General features: G+C 40.7%; 3 protein-coding genes across 4 annotated transcripts; 1 reads left to right on the forward strand and 2 right to left on the reverse strand.

Moving 5' to 3' along the window:
• Positions 1–289: 289 nt before the first annotated feature.
• LOC103987436 (cold-regulated protein 27) lies at positions 290–5079 on the reverse strand. 2 transcript variants are annotated; one of them, XM_009405744.3, is made up of 5 exons: positions 4914–5079; positions 2958–3158; positions 2597–2876; positions 854–969; positions 290–741 (listed from the first exon to the last, which is right to left on the reverse strand). In XM_009405744.3, the coding sequence occupies exons 1-5, from the start codon at positions 4986–4988 to the stop codon at positions 589–591; spliced, it is 825 nt and encodes a 274-aa protein (XP_009404019.2). In that variant the 5' UTR covers positions 4989–5079; the 3' UTR covers positions 290–588. The 2 variants fall into 2 exon arrangements, with proteins under 2 accessions (XP_009404019.2, XP_009404020.2); XM_009405745.3 differs by having other exon boundaries at positions 847–969.
• Positions 5080–5808: 729 nt separating this feature from the next.
• LOC103987438 (uncharacterized) lies at positions 5809–11723 on the forward strand. The gene is made up of 13 exons (XM_009405746.3): positions 5809–6172; positions 7242–7280; positions 7354–7502; positions 7656–7731; positions 8335–8638; positions 8774–8880; positions 9004–9051; positions 9142–9345; positions 9709–9810; positions 10144–10277; positions 10487–10625; positions 11303–11395; positions 11483–11723. The coding sequence occupies exons 1-13, from the start codon at positions 5976–5978 to the stop codon at positions 11505–11507; spliced, it is 1617 nt and encodes a 538-aa protein (XP_009404021.2). The 5' UTR covers positions 5809–5975; the 3' UTR covers positions 11508–11723.
• Positions 11724–12447: 724 nt separating this feature from the next.
• LOC135614629 (probable BOI-related E3 ubiquitin-protein ligase 3) lies at positions 12448–17517 on the reverse strand. The gene is made up of 4 exons (XM_065112182.1): positions 17363–17517; positions 17196–17278; positions 16779–17086; positions 12448–13214 (listed from the first exon to the last, which is right to left on the reverse strand). The coding sequence occupies exons 1-4, from the start codon at positions 17431–17433 to the stop codon at positions 12690–12692; spliced, it is 987 nt and encodes a 328-aa protein (XP_064968254.1). The 5' UTR covers positions 17434–17517; the 3' UTR covers positions 12448–12689.
• Between the last annotated feature and the right edge of the window lie 2423 nt (positions 17518–19940).

Here is a 19940-nt window from a genome sequence, read left to right on the forward strand (position 1 = left end):
GGAAGGGTTTTTGTCATACAAGCATAAGTTCAAAGCATCAGTATCATGTCTAATGCTGTACAATGCTTGTCTAGGCAATCTTTCTTCTTGAAAAAAATGTTTTTTTTACTGCTTGTAGCTACTAAAAATAAAATATATGAATATTTCCATTTTACTCAAAAAGAAACTAGAATAACTTCCTCCTGGATAATCTTTCCATGATGCACAGGTGAGAGAGAGAGAGAGAGAAAGAGAGAGAAAACACAAGATTGCTGAAGGCACTCACAAGAAACCAAGACTTGGGCCAACATACATAATAACCAAGGACTGCTAACGATAGGTAAATCAACATATGAGATTAGAAACAGAGAAGTTGGTTCATACACAAGCTTCAGCTGCCACTCCTCTCACACTCCTATGTACATGTTAGTCTGTGCTAACACAGAAGCATCCAATTTGGAACCAACATGATATTCTTGAAACTCGTAGGTATCAGTTCAACTCTGCATCTTCTTTGTGTGTAAAAAATGATATTAGAGCCAGCAAACATAGTCTGACATATTATGTCTGCTACCATGCATCACAAGCTTCGCTCGACATTCCCATAATTCAACTGTTCACCTCCTGATTTCCACACACTGATGCCTGAGTCTCAGCAAGCAAAACACCTGCACTTATTTCTGATGTTCTGCCAATAGATTCTGCAGTAGTGTGATCTTCATCGGAAGTTGGTGGTAGAAGTGATTTTCTAGATGGAACAACCTGAAAAGTAATCAAACTGAAGATATCAGTTTTAAAATACATGAGAAGAACATTTTAGTCCAACTTAGATATATAAGTAGCAAGCACTATGATCAATGAGTCCACCCTTTACTTGATCATTGATTGGTTCATGAACCACTGCATTCCCCCGTCTCCTTTTCCTCCATACTCGACTTGACTTTTTCCCAGCTACACGCTCATCAGCAATAAAGTTTTGATCCGATACTTCTGCAATATAAAGTTTCAATTCTCAGGTTAAAGTGGATGATAAATGACTATAACAAACTTTTTGAATCTTCTTTCCAAGGAACAATATGCAAGGTTCAAAATTCATAGAACTGGAGTCATAATGCATTTTGCATCATCACCAAAGTTCTCGAAATATGCATTCTTCTGGAAATATGCTATTTGTGGTGCTTCATGAAGAGAAAAGAGCTCAAAGAAAAGCTAACAGGAGTGTGATCATTCAAGAAATAAAATAGATGAGCAAAAAGCAAAAATAAACATAGCAGTCCAGTGCAATCAAGATACACTAAGATGGGTTTTCCTAGGATGACAAAGCCTTGCACAACCGGTAAACAGCTTAAAGATACATATGATACATTGAAAACTTACTCAACATGCAAATAGAATACAACAGTGAGTGCTTTACCGCTTCTTGCATTTCTAATGTTGTTTCAACTGTGCAACACCACTATATTCAGTCAAAATACTGCTGCATGGTCAACAATAGATATCAGCATGCACATAGCACAAAAGTATACAAGGTTTATTTTAACCAAGCCTACCATAATATATTCTATTCCTAAGCTTCCTTTTATCTTCCGAAACAGTGCATATATATGCTAGGGATTAAACACTTAATATTTTGGGTTTGTTGTATATTAAACCCCCAAATCTTCAACTTTGCTTGTATATTAGTGAATTATAGCTCCAAATCCCTCAAAATTCTCATTATCAACATCCTCAAGACCTCAATATTTGCTTAATTACAACTACCTTTGACTAGCCAAATATTTATTTTCACATCCTTAATTTGTTCTCAAAACCTAGTGGAAAATAGCAGTACCATTTGTCATTTCAGCAAATTTCTCAAAACCACCTGAACAAGGTATTTAAAGAGAAGACAGAGAGAAGAATAAAAGAAGGTTTTACCTTAAGCAATGGTGTCATCATATCTCAAGAGATCAATTAGTTAAGTTTTCTTTCCAAACTAGGTGATCATCTGAAAATCCGTAGATCTTACAAAGAAAGAAAGCATGTGCTCCTTATAACAGTTTTTTTGTCCTCCCATGGGGCAAACCAAAGCAGACAAAGACTAGATCATAAATGTTTAGATTAAGTCAAGAATCCAACTGAAGTTGGTGAATAAGTCTGATAGAAGCATGTCTAGCACCGAAGACTGAAGCAAAGCTGGCGAGAGAAATCAGAAGACATTTACAAATGAGATTTAGCTTTCTGAGGATAAAGGTACAAATTCTCCTTGAACCTTTCTTTAGCAAAAAAAAGTCAATTTTGATGGAAATGTAGCTGTCTTAAACTCTTAATCATTAACCTTTAACCTGGAAGCAAACAGCTATGCTTCACCTTATCCAACATCTTTATTTGAAATTCATCCATATTTAGAATATAGCACCGTCATAACAGGTCTTGTATGTTTGCAGTTTACAAATCATTGTACAACTCATGTGTAGATGATGGTGATCATTATTCATTGACACCAACAATCCTTAGAATGGTTAGTGCAAAACACACATAAATTCTGCCTTATATGGAACAAGAATCCAGAACGAAATGAGCTTTATGACAAACGGTGAAGGAAAAGGAGTTACATACAAATAAACAAGACAAGTACCTATGCTGCTTCCAACCCAATCTTGATGACAAATGTGCTTTGAACTTGTTGCTTCACCATCACACCTCTCATTTGCTAGCTGGAATGATGATTTAATGAACTCAACATCATCAACCCTGTCAGAAGACTTAAACTGCCACTCCTTCATAAAGGGAGGAGATCGAAAATGTTGAATCCAAGGATTTGCAGATAAAGGTAGAGAACCATTCTCCATGCTTGCATGGTTATTATCACCATCAAATCCAAGACTCGCCCGACAACCCGTTTGCAATACCTTAAACTGCAGTGTTAAAAGTGATATGTTATACCAACAGACGAAAGATACCACCTGGGTAGAAAAGGGAAGGGGACATCTTATCACCTGACCAGATTTCAGATCATTTTCGTATGGTCCACAGGATCCCTTGTGGGTTTTTATCCTTGATAACTGACCAAGAAATGCCTTTGAATGGTATTCCCCATTGTATAAGTCATTAACAAAAGATGCTTCAATGGAGTTAAGAAACAGTGTGTGTTTCTCATCTGTCCATCCATTTGATAGAGAATCCACCAGCCGAGAGTCCTGAGAAATTAGAGAGATGCAACAGAGTTAGATTATAGGTAACATTCAACAATCTATAGATGGAACTTTATTATGAAACTAATAGATCACGGAGAGATAAGAATCAATAGTAAAGGCAGTTTTGTTCACAAAATGCAGCTAGTAAGATTGCAACTCATTATTAAGTTATATGACTTGAACAGAGACTGAGTGCAGAGTGTGTCATCAAGTCAGCATGGCAGCCACGTCACCCTCTTGGGGTTTGAACCTGTAACATGGCACCACTGAGGACCGAAGTGCAGGCCAAACCATGCAGCACTTGCTAAATATCCTAAATGGGGCAAGGACAAGAGTGGAGTAACCAGCTTGGCATTTTTTGAGGGGTACCACCTCTCAGACACAGATCTTTCACTTGGACGAGGCATCACCATCACTCTCCAGAACCTTTCATGAGCCACAAGGGATCCCAAGGCCATGGATAGAACTGAGATGTTGGTCATTGCCCAAATTGCACTCTGATGCCCAGCCCACTAGCATATTACTGGTTGATTACCTTCTACTAAGGCACAGCCACTGCCCTCAGAGGAATCTATTGCTTATGAAAAGGGTAACTTCCAATTATTCAAGGTATGAAACAAATTCCTTAGCTACCCCATGGCATTTCTCTCTTAGCTTCAAGCTTGGCTGACTAGGCATTGAAGGGACCTGCTGGGTCCACTTTGATTACCCATTGGTCTTTCCCTTGTATTGCCGAGCATCTACCTGCTTCCTTCTACCTTTGTGTTTAATATACCAGTCAGCTAAAGAAGGAAAAAAAGAATCTAGGAGTTGGAGACCCCTCAATCATGGATAGCAGATACACATCTATGAGAGCTGATGGCAATACAATAAAAGATGACATAAGGGGTACAAGTGAGAGGGGAGAAAACAAGTATGATAGCATGCTTAGACATTACTATATGAGCTGAACCCTGATATTCTTTTTCACTGCATGTATCCAGCCAAAACTTAGTTCGTGTTCCCCTTTTCGTAAAAGATTAGGAGACTCCTACCAGGAGGAATCTGTGAAGAAGTTTTAGGTTTAAAAATTTAGTAATACTACAGTTTTCTACCTATTACACTGAGAAATGATTCTCCCCTTCACCTTCATGTTTGTTCTAGAGAATCACCCTTACAGATCTTGGACTTGATCTCACAAGAACTTCCTGCAGAATTCAAGAATCGCCTCACGACAAAAGATTTAACAAAGAACCGGATACATAGTAGAATTGCTCTGATAGCAAGATGACATCAATCTCAATTAAATGAACCCATCAAATCCACTTAAGCAATAACAGAGTTGGTGCTACGATATAACCGAATTTAAACAACTGGTAAGGATCCTCTCCTCCCTAAACAATTTACCCTTTTCCCTAAATTCGCAAATCAACCTTTCTCTTGGAAAGAAAATTATTTTCACCTGTCTAAACCAAAACAAAGCAACTCCCGTGGGTCCTCTTAGCCTCAAGCATCAATATATTTCCTCGATACCCAAATCTACCCTCCCCTCTAACAGTGATGTATAAACAACCAAATCAGAAGAGTAAAACGTACAAATCGGCAACCATCCCACCCGTGGATATGTTTCGGTCAAGAAAAACCTAAGATTTACTGGACCACAAGCACCCACCTAGATTCCTCTTTAATGACCCCTGCCATCAGGCCGATCGATTCTACAACAAAAATAGGAACCAAGAACTGCGCATTCGGTGAACGCGAGGAGAAATCATCAGTTACCGTGCTCGGGCCCTCGATCGTCGACATCTCCTCAACCGCGCTCAACCGGTTCGAACGACTATCACCCATGTACATGGAGATCTCTTCCTCGGTGGCGTTCCTTCAGGATCAAACGCGAAAAGGATAAACAACACTCCCTCGATATCTGCCGCTTCGGTTGCCTCTCGTTCGCGACGACGACGGAAGAGAATAATGGAACAAAGAAGAACCCGATGCAAAGACTATAAACTCCTCTCTTCTCGGAGAAAATTACGAAGGTCCCTTGGACACCGTTCATTCCATTCCTTCTTTTCATCTACACCGTCCATCTTTCTCTGTGAGAACTAATTATCCAAAAGTTAATCTGATTAAATAAAACGGGCGGTCGAGATTAAGAAAAAAAGTTGGATGAACGGTTTAAAGACCTCCGGAGTTTTCGGTGGGGTCCAGGTCTTGTCGGGCGTGGTCATCGCTGTGCCACGTGGAAAGACGGCCCTCTGTCAGCGTACGTGGCGGGGGTGATGATGCCTAACCAGCCAGATATTTTTGAGGGCGGAACGATGACGTGGCACTTCGCCCACGGGTTTCAAACCCACCCGGCGAACGAACCACGCTTACTCTTCCTGATGACGTATAATAGTTAGAGATATAGGATAATTAAGGCAATAGTGAATCAATTAATGTTCAATTGATTTGGGTTTAGGGAGAAAAGGATGTCAAATGTGGCCCAGTCAACGCTAAAGTGGCTCAGCCCAATATGGATTTGGCTTAATATTAAATTGATTTGAGTTTATGGAGAAAAGGAAGTCAAATGTGGCCCAGTCAGCGTTAAAGTGGCTCGGCCCAATAAGGAATTGGCCCATTTAAGGCCACCGTGGAGTCGCCTCTTAACGAACCCTCCTTGTAGTGAGAACATGAATGTCCCCAAATGGAAGCTTCTCAATTGATCTTTCCGGCGTCGCTATAATTTTCATGGTCTCTCTTCGGCCCGGATCATTATAGACAGGGTTGGAATTAGGGTTTCGGAAGCGTTTCTGCTATCTCCGAGCGAGCGATTGAGCGAGAGAGGAGCGAGGGGGGAGGATGTGGCACGAAGCGCGGAGGTCGGAGAGGAAGGTCCACGACCTGATGGACGCGGCCCGGAAGCGGGCGCAGCGGCGGGCCGTGTACCTCGCCAAGCGCCGCGGCGACCCCCAGCAGTCGCTCCAGGTCGCCGGGTCCCGGTGCCGCGTCTACCGCGACGACGGCTTGTACCAGGCCGCCCAGGACCAGCAGGGATTGTATGTTCTCTGCCCCCTTTTCCACGATCGCTAGGTTTTGTTCTATTCGGTCATTTGATGATTCTATGTTCTCGGCCCCCTTTTCCACGATCGCTAGGTTTTGTTCTATTCGATCATTTGATGACTGTATCTTCTCGGTCCCCTTTTCCTCGATCGCTAGGTTTTGTTCTATTCGATCATTTGGTGCTTTCCCAAGTCATGTAGAATTTACACTTCCGTTGGATATTGTTTAGATCTTTAGGTAATTTCTTATCTCTTCCCCGTTGGAAGGTTTTATCGTGACGATGTGAACTTGGGAAACGTATGTTTGACTAATTGGTCTTGCTATTGAGCTGCTCTTTTGGTTGGCAATACCATGCAATGCGATTGCATATTTGTATGTTCTAAGGTGACGAATTTCATAGTAGCGGAGGCCTCTTTCAATTGTTATACTTCGCAAAAGTAGGAATTATAATCTTTCCAAATTAAAACTATTGCACTAGTAATGTGGAACATCTTGTCATGAATAATTTGTAAAGAGAGCACCGTAGTGATGCAATCAGAATCTAGGAATATGAATTCAGTAAATTTCTATCTTATAGGATTACAACGCATTTTATATGTTATATTGGTAATAGATGCAAGATGACTTCTTTTCCATTTAGAGAGTTAGCTATTAAGCTTTAAGCTACTAATGCTTGTGCTCGGAGACATTGTTCCAGCATGCAAGTAAGATCACTAAAGATGGTTTGTTGGCGCTTCTTTCTTATCATTATAACATTGTTTTTCATTACTTGCTTCCTTGATATTTTTAGTATGTTGCTTTCTGCACATATATATATGTACATATGTACATATGTATATATATATATATATATATATATATATATATATATATATATATATATATATATATATATATATATATATATATATATATATACATATGTACATATATACATATATATGTATATATATTATTATTTATTAGTATGTTGCTTTCAGACCTATAATCTTATTTGAACTGTGATGAACCTTGTATCTGCCATCTAAATATTTATCATAATTTGAGCCCTTATTCCTATTGCAGGATACCATGGAATGGAAAGCAAGATATCTTGATCGACAGGTAAATCCTTAGATACTGTGAAAATCATATAATTGTGGCAGCCATGACAGAGCTTTCTTATTGTGCTGGACAGATTTGATGGCCGCGCTCTTCTTGATTTTATTCGTGATTCTAGTTCCCGTGCTTATCGAGTTCAAGAGAGAACTGAGGAAGAAGAAGAAGTAGAAGAGTTTGTTAATTTCGAGCGTTACAGAGATTTAATTAAGCTTCGGCGTAGAGGATGTCGGTAGTTTTGGACTTTTCTTCCATCCCAGTGTTCTAAGAGATTCAATATTTTTCAGTTAATTTAAATTTTTGGTGTCTGTTGTTGGTGTAATATTTCCATTTTAATTTCCAAATGTGGTAGTGCATAATAAAATATACGTCCATCCACAGTTACTGATGAAGATGGTTTGCGACATGTTCACCAAGAGTTGGAGGCAAAGAACTCGCTTCCATTTGCATTTGAGAGGTACAACTGCCATTTTGTTTTAATCTACATCTTATTTGGTATCGAAAAGTTACAACCTACATATCATGTTAGGGATGTGAGGATCTATGATGGATAGTCATTTAACCAGAACTATTGCCTCTTGAATTCTGAAATTTTGACACCTCTTCATTTATGTCTTACAAGTTTTGAATGAGGTTCAAGTTATTAGATTGTATATTGATTGATCTAACTAATCAGCAATTCAAAATGTTATTGCATATGAAACTAAATCTACACAATGATGGATGTGTTGTCATGTGTCAAGTATTATGTGAACAGTGAACTTTTATTAATAGTTTGTGAGGCTTGTTAGGTGATGAACTAGGAACCAATTTCATGAGTGTTTTAGTTACAGTGCGTGAGGACCTTATGTCACTATGTTTTTCAATTGAAGCCATGCAGAATTAATGGTGTATACCAAGATAAATTGTTTATACTGCTGGTTTTGTTTTTATAAATATTGCTTATTATTCTGAGACACAAGTTCTGTACATTAATTACCATTCAACTGATTAGTTGGTTTATAAAAGACCTACTTTTTGAGTTGGCCTACTTATTGTAATTTACTTTATTTCCATCCAGACCACAGTCTACACAGCCCCCAACAAGCAAGGGTTCATACTCACAGGTGGGTTTCTCCTATAAGGGGGATGGCCATGAAGAATCCCACCATGTGGACAGTGGAAACGAGGAAGAGGAAGATGATGAAGAAGATGATGATGATGATGAGAAAGATTTCAGTAGTGATGATAGTAACGATGAGAAAATGGAGACTATTTCTAAAGAATTTGGCATCAAGAGATATAACTGGCTTGTTTATATGGACAAAAAAGCCAAGGAGGAAGAGAAAAGGCAGAAGGAAATAATCAGAGGAGATCCTGCTATTGTAAGTTCATGTTCATGTATGTGTGTGTGTGTGCGTGTGTGTATATATATATATATATATATATATATATATATATATATATATATATATATATATATAAACTGCCAATTGAACCTATTCTTTTTAATTTGCCAGAGAAAATTGAGTCGCAAGGAAAGAAGGAAAGCTTCTCAAATAGAAAGGGAAAGGGAAAGGGAAGCAGCACGTTTGACAGGAAGAACACCCCATCATGATCCCTACCGGTGAAGTTACAGGAGTTACATTTTTCCTTTTTAAATTCAGTTTCCATGGTGTGATGGGTCTATCTCTAAGTGTTGTCAGTGTTATGTTATTTATATTGATTGCAAATGCCTATCAAAATACAGGGAGTCTCGCCGAAGTCCCACATATGAAGCTTATCCCAGGAGCAGAGGGTATTGTTGGATGGCTTATATCTTAGAGTAAAGATAAGTTCATTTGGTGCTAGATTTTGCCTTTCTAATATTGCTGGTTCTTTTCAACAGATCAAGATCCAAGTCCCTGTCATATTCACCTCCGCATTCAAGACGACACGAACGAAGTTTGCGTGCTGATAATGGGCATCAAAGCAAGTCAAAGCCTCCCAAAATTGAGTATATCACAGAGTTTGGTGGTACAAATGATTTGGATGATCAAAAATTTGGAGTCTCCCCACCATCATCTCCATTGCAAGCTGATCCATTGAACCGGTCGGGGCACTCGACCTTTAATACTTGCAAAGATAGATTGGGAACTTTTCTCTGCTGCAGCTTATTCTGATGGTCATTCTGGTTTCCTAAAGCTGAGTATATGGGGTTCAGGGTTTGGAACTTGAAATCATGGCATGGATTTCTTGGGTCATTGCTTGAGGGTGGGGGTCAGTAGTTGCTCAGATTTGAGTGTTTTTTAGGTTGAGGATTTGGAGCTAAATTAGCATTCTGGACCCTTTTCATAGCTTTTATCACTACATCTGTCCTATGTGCAAAACTATCATGTGATCACTTCAAGAGTTCCTGGAGGGATCACAACCAGTTGCTATCTGCAATATCACTAATTATTTTGCATGCTTGCAGGTTATCAGGTGGTCGAATTCTTGAGGCGCTTCATGTTGATCCTGCATCTGCTCTGTCTCTTGAACAGGAAAAGAATGCAAAAATGTTGAGACCATCGGTCAGGTAGACCATTATCTAGTTCATGCTATTTAGAGCTGTTAAAAGTTGTGGTAAAGATAGTTCTTATCACTGTTTGAGCCTGTCTTGTCTAGTTATCATTTGAAACATAAAATCAACTGTTGTAGAACCTATCATCCATGCTCAAAAAGCTATTGCTTCTATAAAAGTAACTAAAGGGGCACTTGGCTAGGCTTTTTTGAAGATTTAGGGCCATTGATGCTCAAATTTTGGGCTTATTATTCTGTAACAAGGCTTAGATTTTTCATGATGTTTGGAATTTCTGCTAATGTATCATGGTTTCTGGCTTGGTTTTGGTTTTTGGTTTTTTCATTTCAGCTCATCATCGTCAGCAATAGCAAAACTCAGCAAAACTCCTCTTGGGGGATCATCCAAAATTCAACAGGGCGAAAAAAAGGAAACTCCTCAAGAACGCCTCAAACGGATAATGAGTAAACAACTGAATAAACAAAGTAAGGTTTCTGACTTTGTGCCAGCAGCACCATGTGGTTCTCTCGGAAACCAAATTCTTTCATGAACAATCTGAGAATCTTATTGTTACCGAAGTCAGCCATCTTAGACATTAAATTTGGCATGTGGCCACTTTGTGGTTTTGTCCCAAAGTATTGGCCATGTTAGACATAAATTCTGGCATGTGGCTGCTTATGGTTTTGTCCTGCAGTTCGTAAAGATACTGCTGCTGAGATGGCTAAAAAGCGGGAGCAGGAAAGACAGAGACAGGAAAAGCTTGCTGAAGCAAGTAGGATAAGCCGCTATAGCCATCGTAGTCGTAGTATAAGTTACAGCCCTTCTCCACCAAGGTAATAACTTATTTTTTGTAGAATGGAATTGCACTGTTGGGTTCCAACTTTGCAATTCCTGTTGTGTTGTTTGCCAAAATTGCTTACTGAATAAACAGCTTCTGAGCTGGTGAGCTCAAAGTGTCATTTGGTTTGGCTTTTATTAATGGCATAATCCATAGACAGATTTTTAGTTACTCCTTGTTTTGCATCTTCCTTTGTGGCAACCTACGGGTGCATGCATTAAACAGTTTTATTTTCCTGTCCCATTGATGAGTCATTTTCACTGTCTACTTAGCTGTTGAAAAGATTCTGAGGCCATTGTTGACCTCTGCTTTGATTATATTCCACCGCATGTGCCTTCTCTGCATAATTACTAAATTGCCTCATCTGCACCAATTGCGCTGCCATGTGATGACTTTGAGATCAATTTGATATTCTTCTTTTCAACACTTTTACTAGCTTGTCTGTCGATGCTCTTGAAAATTTTGGAAGGCTTCTTCAAACAATTCATCATGCTTGTCTTAGCAAATGATTTATGGGTTCTTTTCAGATCTCTTTTCCTGCTTTGAACTTTTGCCAGCTTATATGATATTTTTTCATACTTCAATTCTACATTCTTTCTTGATGTAATATGCTTAATATCATCAACCAGATCTTAGTTTTTCTCTCGCCTGAACTGTGAATGTTTTCTGCAGAAGACGGCGTCACAGTAGAAGCCGTAGTAGAAGCAGGAGCCCCAGAAGAAACTATTGTCGATCGCGGTCTCACTCTCGTTCTCATTCCCCAAGGTAATGAGATATTGCACCCCCTTGGGTACCTCCATCTTGGACTGGAGAGATGAAAGCCCGGATTCTTAAGCAGATTTTATGTTGCAGATCGAGGAGCCGCACGAAGTACTGAAGCATTTTTGTCACGCGTTGGTCGGCGGAGGCAGCTGAAATCTCAGAAGTCATGTGGAGGTCTGTGGTTGTATCTGTGCTTTTGATGTTTCATCACTCATAGGTGATAATGACCAATCACGATTGAGTTTATGGTGCTTTGGTTGGTTGATGTCTATTATTTTTAGTTGTTGTAGATGCAGAAGTACCTAATGCTTAAATAGTTTTCAATATCTCATCACCTGTTTTTGGATAATATATATTAGTCAATATTCCAAATATCGCTGCATCTCAACTGCTAAGTTTCATTGCTGTCAATAGACGCCAAGCATTTCAATCTTCCAATGTAGCAGTGCTGCATCTCAAGCTTCCCTCTTGGCCACAATAATATAGTGTGCTCTATCGGTGTCCTCTTTAATTACGGCCATCATCACGCATATCATTCATATGCCACCTCTTCACGACTTGCGCGCGCGAGTGGGTAAGCTCGACACGCACCTTAAGACTTCTTACTGTTTACTTCTCTTAAAGATGAGAAGGCATCGTCGCATCATTGATCGACTCTGGAACCGCGAGATGTAGCAAGTTTGAAGGCGTAGTAATCCACGGTTGACTAATAATTAATGGAGTTGATCTTGAAGACGGTAATCTGATTCATCCAACTCTTTGAAGGGAGCTCGATGTTTATCTTAATTCCCATTGCAAGTACTAAATTGAAGAGCAATTTATACGGAGGCAGAGAACCAGAAGACAACAAAAAGAACGGAGGCGAGACAGAAAGAAATCATAAACTGCTCCCGTGGCATGTATTTAGTTCAACGGTAATCTACGATAAGGTAGATGACCAGAAGAAAAAGTACAAGAACGATTTAAGAGGGAGGCAAAGTAAAGGAAGAAGAATCAGCTGAGAGAATGGTGAAGAACAGTACAAAAAAAGAAAGTCCAACATCAGAAACAATTGGTTGAAAATTAGAGCACAATGTTACAGAAAAAAGCATGAGAATTTTTTAGGAGATACAGTCCGACACTGACAGCATAATATAAACCACAACATAAAAATTACGCATAATCCGTGATACAGTCGTACGTCTATGACGTATTGGTTTAAAGTCCATCTAATTTGCACAATGTAGGAGATATTCACAAGTAGGTCTTGATAACTTGAGAAGACAAGGTGGATGATATCCTGTGGGACACCACAATTTCATGGCAAATAGATCTCCATGCCGATGAACTTTGAGGAGTTGCACAAAGGGCAGAAGCTAAACTTGCTCTCACACTCTTTGCACAGGCATAGATGTCGGCAGGGCAATAAAAGCATGCACACCTCGTTCACCCTGCAAACCTTACAAGCCATGGACTCCACATCCTTGTTCTGCTTACATATAAGCTGCAAATCGGTGTTCCCGTTGCAACAAGAGGCTGTGTCATCTACCTCGCTGTCACCACACCCTTCCTTGTTGTCCTTGCTTTGAGCATAGAGTTGCTCCAGATTGCACTTGAGAGAATTTATCATGCTCTCGTTGTACTTTGCCCGTTGCTGCCACACATTTACTTCCATGGCGACCTGTTTCATCTGCTCCTCGAGTTCCAGGTTCTTCTTATTTATGCCCTCCACTTCTGATTCTTTCTCTCTTATCTTCCTGAGGATCTTCTCCTCTACAGTTGCTAGAGTTTGGAACTGTTTCATCTGAACCTTCTCTAATATTGATTTCCTCATACGCTCACCCTATGCAATTCGAGAAATATGCAAGTGATTTTTATATGTGCAATATAAGCTGATATTCCTAATTGTGGACAAAATAGTGCAAGGTTCAATAAGTAATTTTCCTGATAAAAAAAAATGATGAGGTTAGTTTAGTAGATATGAACTCCGGAGACTCGAGAATAAAAGCGAACAAAGGAAACAGACTTCTATATCTTTTACCTGAGTTATGTGTGAACGATAGTTCAATTTGCAAGAAACACATTTGCTGTTGTAGGAAACACTTTTTCTCAATAATGTGAAAAAGAAGAAATGATGTATGCAATGGTTAAAACTGCTGTTTTCTGAACACATCATTCGTTTTAGGTCAAATATAACAATTTTGCCAGACATATGTACTTATTCACATCAGGATCTTAACTAGGAAATATCTTAATTATTTTAAGCAACTCCATCTAGAAGTAAATATTGCCGGTAAGTGACGTACAAGTAGGAATAACTGAGCAGCAAAAGATTTGGCCCAAAATGATTTGTGAAGATGGTTTCATAAGTGAGACGAATTGGAATTACTTGAAAGAATCACCCCAGTTGATATAGAGAGTAGAAGACCAAACCCTTGCTTTATTTTTTCAAACTGATCTCAAGTTAACATATACAAAACTGCAGTTTATTTTGTTCACTATAAAAAAGTGTGTAACAAAATGAAAATTGAGTCCGAAACAGCATATCAATTCCAAATTTATAGTTGGCCAAATTCATCGTGTATTATCGAAGGCCTTTAGAAACATAGGTTACATATTGGATCAACAAATTCATCGTGAGCTCTCTTTTTAAGTTTTGTATATTGTTGAATTACTCTTAGAGATGAATAATTTCAAATGAGTAATAACCATTACAAATAAAATGATCTGAATCATAACACACAAACAATATGCAAATGTAAATACATAAATACCAACACCTAAATATTTCTCACCTTATAAACAAGTTTGTCTCAAAAAATAAAAAATGATATCTTATGTCCATTCCTCAAAATCATAGAAAAAGAAGATGAAGAAATGGAATAAATAGATTTCCAAAAAGCTGAAAAACCAGAATCTTCAGTCAAATCCATCCAGATGGGTTCTAAAGACAATATAGTCCTGAGGCAAAGTCATTCTATATCATATGTATGAATCATAATAGCATAGATCAAATATACAACATTATAATGCACATAACAAATATTTTTCAAAGTTTAAACACCTCTGCATAGGTCAGGTCCTCGATGGTCCACTCTCCAAACAATGAATGGAGAGGCTTTACAACTCTTTATTTTCCCAATAGTAGAAGGAGAGGGTCCGTATGACACTCCTAACAATGTACGGAACAAAGTCCATCGCCTACAAAAATGGGGATACATTCCTCCCCATAGTAATAAGATGGTGGAACCATTTAACCACCATTTTTAATGGTAGACTAATCATTGGTTTGTGTGTCCCTAGCTACGAAAAAAATATCCTTATATATTTATTATTATATATCGTATTTATTCATGCATGCTTTCTAGCAAATCTTTAAATGTATCAAGAAAATATCATGGTCTAATAGTATCAGACCCAGCTTGATAAGATAATTGACTTATTAAGTTTGTTGAGCCCAAACCATTAGTTCAAAATGCTTAATCTGAAATTAACAATAGTACATCCACCAGGCTCTTATAAGTCAATCTTAGTTTTAGCTCGTTTCCGATGTGAGACTAACTGGGGTGTTATAATCTCCGTCACTTAAGGGTTTGATGTCTTCGTCAAGGCCCGACATAGCTCAGATCAAACCCTAATATGGTGCATGTGAGGCATAGTTCAATGGTGACTTCACGTTATGACATGTTCTCTGATCTCGTCCACGAGTAGTCATTTCCTACTTGAGCCTCTCACCATGCCCCAATACTATATTGGCTTTGATACCAATTGTTATTACCCGACCTAATGAGATAATTAACCCATCAACTTCGTTAAACCCAAATCATTGGTTAAAAATGTGAAGCTGAAGTTAACAATAATACATTCATCAAACTGTGATGAGTCAATCTTAATCTTAGCCCACTTCCAATGTAGGACTTATCGGGGTGTTACAAATAGACTATACTTGGCATATGATATCAAAGATTTAGTCCATTGGCGCCTATGCACCATAATAGGTTCTTAGCTCTTTTCACTGGGAGCACTTCCAACATGAATTATTCACCATAACAACATATACCTCATGCACATACAAATGGTAAAAATTTTGTTAATCATGCATCATAATATCAATCTCGATCTCAATTAATGATTAAACTTAAAAAATGATTAATATAAAAAATCATTCCACAACATCAAATAAAATCCCTTAAATTTGCTAAACCGAGGGATACTATTCCCCAAGATAAACCTGAACATGAGCTAAACAGATCTAATTTCGAGTTGAATCAACATGAACTGATTTGAACTAATTTGGAATCTCCAAAAGCTGGCCTGAACCTGTCTGATTTCGAGTTGAACTCATTTATAATCAAGCTAAAAACAGCCCTGAACCGACTCAAACTGGTCTAGAATCGCTCAAGATTGGCCTGAACCATTTTGAAATCAGCTGAACAACACTGTATCAATTGAACAAACTCGGACGAGCCCGATTTGTTTTGGGCGACATGTGTTTGGGCCACTGGGCCGCATCGGGCCATTAGGCCACAACGGGCCATGCTGGACCATGTCAACCTGGTGGCTAGTCAAGTTGGACCTGATGAATATACCCAACCCATCCCAACTTGGTCCACACTAGGCTCGACCCGTGATGGATCCAACTGACTGGTTTATAGGGTCAACCTAGATCAAACTTGACAATCATCCCATTTTTTTATATATTATAATTTCATCTGTATAGGATTGTCAAGTCATTCAATTATCTAGGTGACATAACATGTAGATCTAGTAACAAGTTCTGAGATGGTAGAACTTCGAAAACATATCTATCATTAAAAAATGAAGACTAGGCCAGTGGAACTTAAGGAAGAAGCCTAAACAAAACATGCATGCCGAGGATATCAGGGAGGGGAGCATAATATGCTTTCTTATGTGGAGATCTCTTGGTACTTAACTGACATCTTACGGATATGTAAAACAAGAATCAAGCCATAAAGAAAGATATAGCATGCCAGTTCAGAAAGGCTGAGCAACTTTCCTGGTGAGAGATCTGAACACAACTTTCTGGTTCAAAGATATGATTCCTTGAACGGTCACCACTTGGATTCAGTTATGATTCTTTAGCTCACAACACGTATTACAGAAAACCATAGTCCCTCAAAAATCTATTACAAGCTTAATTGACACAAATCTTGAACGGAAGAGTTTAGATTTTTCAGGTTGACAACAAACAATTCGCAAGTATGTAACTTGTGCTAATTCCAGTCTACTATTGTTCCACATAAAAAAGGAGCAAGCTTTTCAACATACCAGAATCGGTCTGAGAGTCAAATAGCAAGGCAAGGAGAGGAAACAATGACATAAGGAAATCCGCGACCAGATTATCAAGCACAACCAAACTCAAAGCAGGCAATCAAAACACACTGACCTCGAGCTTGATGAACTGATCCATCTCCGCGTCCATCCTCTGCACCTCGCGATCGATGTCCTTGTCCACCGTAGGGAGGAGGAGAAGCGGCGATTCGCCGGACGAAGCTGCGACCCTCCGGTCGTCCAACGAGAGGCCCAGCCCAGTGGACACGGACCCCGTCTGAAGGAAATCGATGGAGGAAATCTGGGAGTTCTCCAGGAGGTCCTGCTCCTTGAGCCGCTTCCTCCTCGGCTCCCAGCCGCTCGATCCGCCGTCCGCCGCAGCGGCGGGCGCGGCGCCTGGCGCGAGGCCCATGACCCGAACGTCTACCGGCGAAAATCAAACAAAAAAATCGAAGAGAGAAAGGTAGGGTTTCAGCACCACGCGAATCGAAACAAGACATCGAGAAATTGGGGGCGGGGGGAGGTAGATTACAGGCGGGATGGGAGGGATCGGGGTAGGCCGCCGGGGTGAAGTCGATCGGGGCGGAGATTTGGCCATCGATCGGCACGAAATTCCTGCACTTTTGTTGATTCATGAGACAAATTGGGATTTTTGCGACTTGCGAGGAAGAAAGAAAGGGAAGAGAGAGGAGCGGGAACCTGATCGGAACCGCCTGCTGCTGCTGCTGTGGCTGTTGCAGGTGGTGGTGATGTTGGGAGAAGAACGCCATTGGCTTGGCGTGAAATGATTGGGGAGCGAAAGGGGGCGGAGGACGACGACGACCTGAGAAAGAGAGAGAGAAGAGAGAGAGAGAGAGATTTGTGAACGTTGTGACCAGGGGTGGGGCAAGTATGGGATACGCTGTATATTTTCGAACAGCAAACACAATTTTTCTGCAGATGTCCGTCGAACAGATGACTCACCGCCTCTCACTCGGTAGATTCAAGCAGGGTTCGGGATTTTCTTTCCCACCTGGCAAACGGACGAGAGCTCTCAGGGGAATACCCTGTACCCTGGATTCATTAGCACATAGGATTGACACACACTTCTATCCCATCCGACGATACCTGGAAGTTGACCCAGCGCAGGCACTTCAAAAAGTTGACCGGTCAAAATAACCCCAAAACCAGTCGCCATATCTCGGCGTTGACTGCAGATTTCATTGGAACGACATCATCGTAATAATAAGCCTTCTGTTAAATTCGTGTGCCTTTCTTCCTAGAAGATGGCTTCAGCTCCAGACACACGAAGACATCATCGGTCCCATGGCCATTGCAGGTCTTATGGCTCCACGTACTTCAATGAAACAGGGGAACACGCAACACTCCTGTTCATCAGAAGTCTACTATGTTGTTTTGCTTCACGACCTGCGAACGATCATGATCGCAGGACAAAGCAACTCCATGGCAATCTGCTTTCCAGGCTAATGCGCTCGCGTTCCTGTTACAGATCACGAAGAAGCGACAACGTTTACGGAAGAGAGTGATCCAGTTTTGCAGTACGTAAGACTTGCAGAAGCAAACAGTGTAATTGCAGTGGAACTGTGCGCGCACCACCAACTACTGTGGTGGCATCCCTACACGAATCAGTGGATTCCGAGATCATTCCTCCGTCAACACAGGGAGATCCTCTTTTGTCAGAGCTCCTGATTCCTCTGCATCTTCTTCCTGTATGCGATTAACCAAGTCCAACCTCTGCGCTATACATAAAGATCTCTAGGTAGGCACGTAGACGTCGGCCCCCCGGCTGTTGGCAGTCATGGCTGGCATCTGAAAGAGCCGTCCACTACTGATAAACAAAGGCCGAACACTAATAGCTCGCTTTTGTTTAGGAGAAGCAGCACCTTTACCTACTGCAATACGTTCGTCTCCTTCCCTAACCTAAACCCCAACTTGTGTTCCTCGCCCCAGGGGAAAGAATCATGTGCTTCTATTCCTACGGCTACTCTTCACTCCAGTTGAGGTTGTAAAGTGGCTCTTGCCGTCAACCCCACGCCAAGTGCTCATCAACAGCCATCCAAATAAATAATTATGTCTGTGGTGAAGGACAGGAGGGAAGAATGGGCGTCCTAAGGGAGTCGGCGAAGGGCCAAATTGCAGCCGACCAGGTCGGGAAGCCAGGAGAATTGTTTAGTGGAGATGGTGTCATTCCGGTCAACCATGGTGGTGATGCAAAGTGAAGATAATTGTATTCTGAAGACTCATAACACGAGCACACACAAGGCTGTACCTTGCACAACCTGGTCCAAGCAGCAAAAGGAAGGGCCGGGAAGAAGAAGCATATAGCATACCTCGAGTCCCTCCACCGTCCGTTTGTTATTCCCTGTGATCAAACCAAATCCACTATAAAGAGCCAAAGAGTGGTGAGCAAGGAGTATCATCCTCCCACGGTTCTCCCCCGTCCTTCTCCGTCTCTCTCTCTTTCTCTCTCTCTCTCTCTCTCTCTCTCATGGCCGCAGCCGCCAACTCCTGCATTATCCCTGCTTTCCTTACTGTCATGATCGTTGCCTCTGCAACGCTGACCGTCGATGCGAGGCGCCCGCCAAAGAACAACGAGAAGCCGTGCGACTGTAGCGGCAAAGCAGTAGTAGCTCACGGCGTAGCTGCGCCCTTCCCTGCGCGAGCACAAGCACGCACCACTTCGGCGTCGGTGATCGTCAAGGACGATACTCGACCGACGACGCCAGGCCACAGCCCCGGAGCAGGCCATTCTCTCCACAACAAGGGCGTCGACAAGAACGTGTAGGGTGTGTGGCTCTCTACGTCCGGCTTCAAGAGTCCCTTCTACGTTCCATTATGCAACATCCAAAGCCTAAGCTTCCCTGCACACCTCCAAGGTTTACTCCTCCAACAAGCTTCGAAAGACCATTACAATCTGGCAAAATGCTTCTTGTATGCTGTGATATTTTCCTGATTTCATACACCGAAGTGGAAAAGATGTTACTCGGTGGTAATCTACATTACAGAGCACAGTGCATGAGATTTCTGGATCTTGGTAGGGTTGATACACACAATCTCCTGTTCTTGCAAGCAAAGATTCTGTTCTTGCGTGTGTGGCAGACACTTCACCAGCCACTTTTTCTGCTGGAGTCCACATAAATCTATTTAAAGAGAATAAAGAGACTCGTTGGAGCACCTAGTGAGTCGAGAACCAACAAAATTGAAGATGAAATGTACATTGCAACAAAGTGATGAATCCACTTTCCATCACTCATCCATTTCCTTGATGAGTTCATGT

Source organism: Musa acuminata, chromosome BXJ2-6 (assembly GCF_036884655.1).
Source record: "Musa acuminata AAA Group cultivar baxijiao chromosome BXJ2-6, Cavendish_Baxijiao_AAA, whole genome shotgun sequence".
Classification (NCBI taxonomy): Eukaryota; Viridiplantae; Streptophyta; class Magnoliopsida; order Zingiberales; family Musaceae; genus Musa; species Musa acuminata.

What these genes read in the sequence shown, in the direction of transcription:
- LOC103987436 (XM_009405744.3), bottom strand. Translation starts at nt 4,988, where the DNA reads ATGTACATGGGTGATAGTCGTTCGAACCGGTTGAGCGCGGTTGAGGAG. An exon ending in TTGGGTTGGAAGCAGCATAG is followed by an intron (nt 970 to 2,596) that starts GTACTTGTCTTG and finishes TTTATATTGCAG; the next exon opens with AAGTATCGGATCAAAACTTT. An exon ending in ATGAACCAATCAATGATCAA is followed by an intron (nt 742 to 853) that starts GTAAAGGGTGGA and finishes ATTACTTTTCAG; the next exon opens with GTTGTTCCATCTAGAAAATC.
- LOC103987438 (XM_009405746.3), top strand. Translation starts at nt 5,976, where the DNA reads ATGTGGCACGAAGCGCGGAGGTCGGAGAGGAAGGTCCACGACCTGATG. An exon ending in CCCCATCATGATCCCTACCG is followed by an intron (nt 8,881 to 9,003) that starts GTGAAGTTACAG and finishes ATCAAAATACAG; the next exon opens with GGAGTCTCGCCGAAGTCCCA. An exon ending in TAAACAACTGAATAAACAAA is followed by an intron (nt 10,278 to 10,486) that starts GTAAGGTTTCTG and finishes TTTGTCCTGCAG; the next exon opens with TTCGTAAAGATACTGCTGCT.
- LOC135614629 (XM_065112182.1), bottom strand. Translation starts at nt 17,433, where the DNA reads ATGGCGTTCTTCTCCCAACATCACCACCACCTGCAACAGCCACAGCAG. An exon ending in CAGCAGGCGGTTCCGATCAG is followed by an intron (nt 17,279 to 17,362) that starts GTTCCCGCTCCT and finishes ACAAAAGTGCAG; the next exon opens with GAATTTCGTGCCGATCGATG. An exon ending in CGATCCCTCCCATCCCGCCT is followed by an intron (nt 17,087 to 17,195) that starts GTAATCTACCTC and finishes TTTCGCCGGTAG; the next exon opens with ACGTTCGGGTCATGGGCCTC.